Raw genomic sequence first — 9321 nt, forward strand, 5'->3', positions numbered from 1 at the left:
AGGGGGGGGGGTATAACCAGAAAGTGTTATTTTTATTTATCGTTTACTTTCCAGCCTGGATTTTAGCAGGGAATATTAGTTGCCGATTGCTGGTCTTATTAACGGTGGGATTTGAGAGCATTTTGCACAGAAAGCTCTGTCAGGTGTAAATGGGGGGGGGGGGGGGGGGGGGGGGGGGGATGCTTAAGTCAATAGCTCAGCAACTGGTATTTTCCTGGGAAAGAAAGTGGGGATCCTGTTCCACTGAGTATTTAAGTATTTTAAATAAGGTGATACAAGATCAACAGAGAAAAGCAAGAGACGTTTCTGTGCCAGAAAGCCATACAATCTGCAGTTAGAGATTTACCTCTTCACTGCCAACTCAGCCTGGAAGGGACAACCAGTCCTCTTCCCCACGAGACACTCAATTCCCCTTTTCTAAACCCAAGCCATGCTCATACTAGTAGAACACCAGAGCATTTGACGCCCTTTACCTTCACAGAGTTAACAAGATGGCCAGAAAGTCAGTTCTGTGAATGCAAAGGCATCTGAACCAGCTCTGCACAGACCAGCACCAGTCTGTATTAGCTGTGTTAGCACTGCCTGTATTAGCCAGTGTTTCCTTACCATTAGCCCACAGTGCTCTTTTTGTTGACCATGGTGCATTTCCCCACACTATCTTCCCTATTTGTTCTGTGCTAAAAACTCAAGGCCATCTTTTCTTCTACCCTTTCATCTTATGATCTGTGAGCCATGTTAACCTTCAGCATACAACATTTCGTTCATAGCCCCAGGCATACTCCCCAGACAGATCCTCCACCCCGCTGGATTCTTAAGCTTTGCTTAAAATGGTGCACCTCATACCTTCCTAGCAAGAGCATTAGCTCATGTGAACCTGTACGGGGCTGGGACATGCAGTTCAGGTAATTAGGTATTGCTAGGCCATCATGAGGCTGGATGGTGTCCTGGTTCCGGCAGGGATGGGGTTAATTTCCCCCAGGAGCCGGCAGGGGGCAGGTATTCCATACCTCGTGACCCATGCCCGGGCTATAAGAGGAGCTAGCCGGGGCGAGGAGAGCAGTCGCCTCTTGGGGGTGGGCTGCAGCAGTGCGCTTTGCGCTATACGGTACTGTTTTCATCTTTCCTTTTGCTGTTTCGTTAAATTGCGTTATTTTAACCCACGAGTTTTGTCCTGTCGGTTTCTTTTTCCACGGCTGTGGGAGCTGTGTGAATGGCTGTGTGGTTCTTTGTTGCTGGCTGAGGCCAAACCACGACAGATGGGTACAGTCCATCTCTGAAACGCTGCTTTTAATTTTTGTATGCAGGATAAACGTGTGGAGAGTTTGGCCACTAAGCGCTCTGTGGCAGTAATTACTGGGACTGAAGAAATCTGATTGTGCAGGCCGTCTGGGGAATACAACATGGGCCAAACTGGGAAGGATGTGGCTATTCGCTGAAAGAACTTGATCCACCAGAAGTTTAAACACAGGAAAGATGGATGATGTTGTTTTTTCCCCAGGGAGCTCTTGTCTGCCTCACTACAGGGATGGAAAGGAACAGATATCTTGGGTAAGAGGACATCCTTTCTATCCTGCAAAGACTGATTATCCAGGCCTGTCCCCTGTGCCTCTGTATCACACCAAGTTTCTCTCCCCCCATTTACAATAGCTGCTTACACAGCTCTTCTGCTCCCCAGCACACCTCCGCTTCTCCTAATAGCTAAGCAGAAAGCAAACAAGTCTCCGCTCATCTCCACTGTGTAGTTCAGAAGAAGAGGGCAGACATGCATTTTTTCCTCTGGCAAGCAAATTACTACTGTGATACAGCAGTCACAGCTGCACACAAAACAGAGAAAAGGCCCAAAAAGGCGGCAGGAGACAAAGCAACCATGTTTGCCCCAAAGGGCTGGTGAATCAACAGCAAACAGAGTAAGAGAGAGAAGAGAAGGTGGCAAGCTTTGTGGTGTAGACACTCCTACCTTCCCCTTTGGAACCGGGTAGAAAACTAAACAGATGGGACAATAGCAGTTTTAGAAATTGTCATATTTAATCATTGCGTTGTCACAGTGGAAAAGAAAGAATTGACACTTGACCACATCTCCTATCCCACACACTCCTTTCCTGGACCATTCGCTTTTTGTGGTCTTTATCAACAAAGGCATAGATAACATTCATCTTGCAAGTGAAAAACTAAACTCCCATTCCACCTCCACCTGCATGCAATAAGGGCCTGGACTCCATACAGCCATAAGACCCATGCAGCACTGTGGACAAACAGCATCTCTCACAGTTGCAGGAAGGCACCTAAACAAACACCATAAATCCCCCTTCAGAAAGAAGGCATCAGAATCCTCTTCCATTCTTTGGCTAGATTTGCAGAAGACATAAGCATCATGAGCCTTGCAAAGATGTCCATAGATGTACCTTGGTGGTTCACCAGGGCCTGCAAGACAATCAAGTTGCCGTTGACAGAGCTGCCACGGGCCAATGTACTGGATGTGAGCTGCTAGCAAGACACTTGATCCCACACAGTTTGACAACTCATGGACAGAAAAGTGTGGGCCACCCGTACACAATGGTACACAATTTTGTACACTTGTCTACTATTAGAAGGAAGATAATGTGAAGAATAACATTTGAAATCATGGTCACCACATCACCCTTACCAGACTTGTCCTCCCTAATCTGATTTGCTACTTACCAGGTGAGGTTCACAGGGTTCCACAGGGCAACAGCCACTTCCTTAAAAACGTGGAGATGATCTTGGAATGGAACATGATGACAGTGAAATGTAAGGACAAATACCAGCTTCAAATATACATTTCTACATCTGAAAGCTTTGTATCCACTGCTGGCTTTCCCCAACTCCAAGGCTGATGTGTTCCCACCAGTCTGGGCTCAGCTCCCAACCCCTAACCACCTCTTATCGATGAAGACAAAGCAGTTCCAAACTCAGTAGCTCTGTCCATATTTTCCTTCTCTATATAAATAGCTTTATGGAAGCTTGCATGACTCCATTGACAGATGTCCTCCTGGATTAGGCTACAGTCACAGGACTAGTCCATCACTCCCCACCTACAGTGCCTTGGTTTAGCCAGTGACCACACCTAGAACACAAGTGCGGGGAAGATGGGGCGAGAGACGCATGCTGCGCAATGAGACTCAGAAACCACCAGGTGTTGCAGCTACACATGAGCACTAGACAGGGCACTGTGGAAAGGACAGCAATCTGCAGAAGACCAACAACAGGATACCATGGTACTTCCAAGAAAGGTCTGCTACCAGGAAAGATCTGGAAGACAGCCTTCCATACGCCAACTTCAGACCTCACGCACAAGCAAGACTGGCCTAAATCTAGTCCAGAGTAAAACCCTTTAGTCTTATGCAGTGGACAGGTAAGAACTGTGCTAACAACTTCACCTAGTGATCCACTTCTGTAACACCAAATTACTTGCTAGTGTAGACATAGCCTTCGAACATGGGTAAAGATGGGGCTCTGGGAATCACACTGACAGCACCATCTCAATGAACCCCAGTTACCACAGGGTAAATACCCTCTCTTTGTAAAGCATGCATTAGTTTGGACCCCCATGCATTCTAAGCAGCATCCTTTCAGAACAAGGAGCAAGGTAGTACTACTCACATTATCAATTAGACAAGGAATGCTGTTCAGACAAAGCAGCATTAGATTTTGCAGATGACCGATATGCTTAAAGCCAGTGTAATAGGATTACACACTTTCGGCTGTCTGGCTTCAGCCAATCTGCACAAGCTAATCACACTTGACGAAGGGCCTCAGTACTACAGGTAACAAACACTTTTTTAATGGCTGTAATTTAGTGTACCCGCAGGAGTCAGCAAAGATGGTTTCTGAATGTGTTGCAGTAAGAACCACTGTAAGAACTAATGATGACTTAAGTTTCTTTGGAACACCTGAGAGCAACAGAGTACAAAAAAAACAGACTTCCAAAATTTTTATGCTATTGTACAAAATGACACAGACGTGTACAATTCATGTTTTTGACCCCTCAGCCAAAGCTCTTCTCCAAGCAACATGATGATGCTCAAAACAATTATTCACATCCAACTGTTCTATATTTCTAGAGGCTTACCCAGCACAGAACTCAGCCATACTGTTTTGTACTTCCCTTGATCCACATGAAGGGTTTATGAAATAATACTTTGGCATTTGCCAACTTCCATTTAACAAGCAGCAATTTAGCTGTTTCACCACCAGAATCTTTTGCAACCACCACTTTCTTCTGACAAGCTACAAAAGTTACCTTTGCTTGCACAAAGTAACACATAATCTACATCATGCTACATTTGCCACTTTTTACATAAGCCTTCCCTGCCCATTAGTACCAGTGATATACAGTAAAGAAACAGCAGAAATGCTACAAGAAAAATATGAATTAAAGAGTCCCTTGTGCTTGTTCCATTGTCAATGTCCACATCTCTGCACCATTTCTCCAACCAAGGCTCTGAGGTAGCATCAGGGACAAAAATGTAACTCCAGGCAGAGAATATTGATTGCTTTCCTAATTGAAGCCGAGCTACCAAAATTTTAAGAGCAGGGATTTAAGCTTCAACTACTAGTGGTTCACGTATTACACCAAGCACTGCTCATATGGGGTGAGAGGGAGAGGCAGGACACCTGTCTGTAAGGGTTTCAGTGAATTCACACATGTGCTATTTTGCAGAACAACCCAGTAACAATCTTCTACACTAAACAGCACTTACTTTCCCAGCACTCCTAACCTCCAGAAGCTGGACAGCTTCCTCCTCCCTGTGTGTTTACACAGACATACGTATATGCACCGATTTAAGCTTGCCAGACACCAGGTTTCCAGTTTTTAGAAGTATCTTCATATTGAATTAATTGTAAATTTATACTTAGTGAAAGCAAATTAAGTGATTACATTACAAATTTTAACTCACAGAACTTCAGTATTAAGCTTCTGAAGGAACTTCTTAATCTACTTTAAACTTGTTTTGTTAGTTGAAACTGACCCTAGTTCCCATACAGTTTCTCCCACTGCTGCAGCCAATTGCATTGAACACACAGACACACACACTCTCTCTGGCACATGGTCACGAACTCCGAACTGAACGGAAAACTCACTACTGAATCATTTTCCAGTCTCTGAGGTACTTGATTGTTCTCTGTGGGACACTTTCCAGTGTTTTGTATAGCCTGCTTTAAAAACTCACTGGCAAGCCTTTTGTCTTTGTACTTCTACAGACCTGTAGATCCTAGCCAGGTCAGGAAGTCTTAAGGGCTTGTCTATGGCAGACACATTCCACAACTGCAGCAGAACAGATTAAGAGATATGAACAAAAAGTTATGACACACTAATATTCTCTGCCTTGCTGGAATAATGCCTTAATAATAATAAGGCATTATGTTGAAAACTTATTCCAGGATAGTTAAAGTAGGAATTACTTTGGAATTCGAAGTGACTTGGTTTTTAGGCTGACCACGAGGGGGAGTTACACCTATTTAAGTACAGCTGTAATGAACCAGCTGTTCTGCTATGTCTATCCATTTTCCTCACTGGACAAACCCTAGATCTTTAGGCTCCCCATTTGAGCTAGTAGTAACATGAGCAGCGTTACTGCTAAACTGCTTTGAGATACGGATACTGCAACCATCTGCAAAAAATCAGATTCCACTGTCATCCAGATGTTTAGCTAATACACAAAAAAACAAAACTACACACCACAGTCTGGTGGTTTTACTTTAAAAAAAAAATAATCACCATTTGTTGTATAAATGAAACTAATCCAAATATAAAGCAAAAGTCAAGTAGCTTAAACTCAATCCAAGTCAAAAGCTTAGAATAAAATAAAGATTAAAAAAAGGGGGTGGAATGGAGGGAGCAACTGGAAATCACAATTTTTCCATTGCAGAAAATAAGATCCCAGTACACAAAAAACCAAAACTACACACCACAGTCTGGTGGTTTTACTTTAAAAAAAAAAAAAAATCACCATTTGTTGTATAAACGAAACTAATCCAAATATAAAGCAAAAGTCAAGTAGCTTAAACTCAATCCAAGTCAAAAGCTTAGAATAAAATAAAGATTAAAAAAAGGGGGTGGAATGGAGGGAGCAACTGGAAATCACAATTTTTCCATTGCAGAAAATAAGATCCCAGAGGGATTATCATCACTAGCCAGAACACCCATAACATATGCCACAAGATTGAGTTAGTCTTTTTTCCTGCTCTAATCAGTTCATTGTTCTGGTTTATAGCACATTATTTTGAAGAGCTGATAGATGACACAGAAATGTAAGACCACAAATCAGCTGGTGATACAGTTGTTTCCTGGCAGAAAACCACCACCTGAGACAGTGGGTCCACATGATCCTCTCGTGGAGGATTACTATGAAGACACCATCCCAGAAATGCCAATTTAACACCTTTTCGGAAAGCTAAGAAGGTGTACAGAAGTCTTAGTGCTCCAGACGACGGAAAGCACAGCTTTTCTGGCTGTAAGACTCCCCATAGCAGAACACGTGTAGAGCCTTAAGAGTGCGATATGGGAGAGAGTTACCACTGTTTTGGAGAGTGAACTTCACCTTAAGGAGAGACTTGTTCCCTTGTAATTCTTTGTTCTTTCTGGGAGAAAATGCTCCAAATAAGTAATAGAAAGAAGTTTCCAGAGGGGATAGGAGCAGGAAACAGGACTAGCATCAAGGTAATTTCTGCACAAAATACTTTAATTTCTTTAAAAATTCTCCACTATCCTCTCTGGGATTGCACGATTAAGCAGCTTGCTCAAAGTCAGTTAAGATAGAGTGAGGAAAATATTACAAGCCTCAATCTCAAACCCAGTGTTTACATCCTAAAACCATGCCCAGTCTTGAGAACAGCCTGTGAGGAGGGGAGGGGGAAGAGAGATGGAATTAAAAAACAAAGCCTTTAAGCATTCCTATCAAGGATCAAAAGAAAGAAGCTTTAACCAGCATACTATTAAAATTCTTTCTTTGGTATGAACGAAGTTTGGACTACCAATTACAGAAAAATTCAAGCTCTTAAAACCACAGAAGTCTCCTCCACCTCCCAACCTGCTGCCTCTTTATGGCTGCAAAGTGAAATTAAACAATATTCCAGAAGCTAATAGCTCCTCCTCCTCTGCTGCAACACCAAGTCCCCTGACAAGCAGAACCCCTTGACAATACTGAGAAGGTTCCCTGTTGCAGTCAACCATGGACAAACTAACTATCCTGGCGCCATTACTAAATACCATGTAGAATCACACCAAAATGCATAAGTGACATTGGTACACACTGGACTCCCTCAGAGAAAAGGCTCAGCAACAAACTGCCCTAAGCTTAACATATTAATTCCAATCTAACTGCTATCAACAGATTCAACACAAGCTACATACAGAATGGGAGGAAGCTTCCTTACCCTTTCACCAGTAAAGCAGGTGCCTGAAAAAATCAGTTTGACCAAGCAGTCAATCAGTGCTGCTGAATCACAAGTAAAGGCAGACAGATCAGCATGCATACACATTAGGTAATTTAGAAATGTCTGCGTAACACCAGACTAGTGAGGTATAACAAATTAGAGGCCAGACGGTGGCAATGACAGGACACTAGGAAGCAAATGAAACAAGGTAGGGAAATCATATCCTAATAGACACTGTTGTTCCACATAGACACCCAGTCGGTTGGCTGAGTACAGATCAACCGTTGCTGTAGTCAGGGGTGATTAAGGGGGAGAGGATGGAAAAAGAAAGAAAAAACCCAAAACTTCTCACTACCGCACAGTTTTTATGAAGTACCTATGTGAGAACAGGTAAGCCATGAACCCCTTCCAGAAGGAACTTCGTCCACGCAGAAGGCATGCACTAGTCACAAGTTACTGACAGTTCAGAAAAGTCAGTCATGGCAAACTAATAAAAATGGCTCTGTGGTCTCTCTGTTGTAACAGCAGCATGACTGGAAGGCACGAATACTGACAAAAGCTGGCTCAACAGTTGTAGTTAAGACACACCAAGTAAGAACCAGCAGCATACCTGCAGAGATAAAGCGGCAGAGGCTGTAGAAAGCATTCCTGACAAATGACAACTGGAAGAGGCACTACAGAGTTTACAACTGAAGCCAACTGCCTTCCAATTTAAAAGCCCACAATTTATCTGAGATCTGCAGTTGAATTCAGTTGCTTGAATACAGGTGTCTTGATGTTTGATACCAGAATTTCCCATACATCTACACTGGGCTGGCAAACATGATGTGAGACCAAAGCCTGAGGCATTCCAAGCTGGCAGCTAGAGGTCAAACAGGGAATCCTGACTATCCCAAACAACACTAAAAAAATGTTTTGGCACACTGAACCAAGCTCCTCCTCCAAGCTCAGTAAAGAATATGCAAATAAGATTTTAGTAATAGTAGCCACCTTCAATACCAACTCTAATTTTTTGTTTTAAACCAGAAACTTCTTAATTTTCAACTCACTTCTGTTTTGCCCTCTGCACAGCACAACACAGCAAGCTTTGCAAGACCTGTGTTAAGATGTTCCCCCTCCTCTTACCACTGAAAAAGCCATTATTAAAACAGGTTTAAAACTTGTTTTACAAGCCTCTCACCCAGAGAGGCTCTCACCCTTCAGAGCTATTGCTATCAGCAAAGCCTTTCCACAAGGTGGCACGTTCTCAAGGGAGCCATATGTTACAGACAGTTCAGGTAAAAAAATAAAGTTTGTTTTCAGTTAATAAAAAAAAAAAAAAGAACATTCTCTTTCACTCAGAAGTTTCAACATCCATCTCCACCTGAAGACAACAGAATGCAAAAGCAACAATGGAGAACAGAGCTAAGAATAAGTTTAGGTCCTCTCCTTAGTAGACACAAGCTACCAGAAGAACAAAGAACAACTTCTAAACATTATCTTTACACTACCTGAGTTCAGGCAGGCCAGGATCTCATACACTATGTCCACAGAGAACTTCAAGCATTGATCTATGTATCAGTGAGGTACCTGGGCTATCTGTGATTAGCTCTGCTAAAGAGCTCTGAATAGCCACACTGCTGTGCTACACCCACTCCTCTTCCTCTTCTAATGCAGGATCCAAGGCGGGGCGGGGGGGGTGGGTGTCCATAGCTCCCTTACATAGTGCTTACACAACCAAACAGCCCTAGTGCACTCCAAAAAGACTTAAAGAAACATCCAGTCACTAAACATTATCTGCCTTGTCATTCAACACAAACCATTTCTCAATGACAAAAAAGGCTGTTTCACAGTGTTTATATTTACGTACTACAGTCGTGGTGGAAGAACTTACCTCCATTTTGAGAGCAGCCGTGTCCTGATCATAGTGTCCCATGATGTTGG

The 9321-nt window shown here is 43.0% G+C and overlaps 1 protein-coding gene across 1 annotated transcript in view; it reads right to left on the reverse strand.

The window, feature by feature from the left end:
* Positions 1-9321, reverse strand: part of FZD6 (frizzled class receptor 6) — a 27938-nt gene that overhangs the window by 18491 nt on the left and 126 nt on the right. The window contains 1 exon segment of the mRNA XM_009891812.1: positions 9272-9321. This exon segment is cut by the window's right edge and continues 21 nt beyond it. Within this exon segment, the coding sequence (XP_009890114.1) occupies positions 9272-9321 (50 nt within the window).

This window comes from Charadrius vociferus, unplaced genomic scaffold (assembly GCF_000708025.1).
Source record: "Charadrius vociferus isolate BGI_N301 unplaced genomic scaffold, ASM70802v2 scaffold15, whole genome shotgun sequence".
NCBI lineage: Eukaryota > Metazoa > Chordata > Aves > Charadriiformes > Charadriidae > Charadrius > Charadrius vociferus.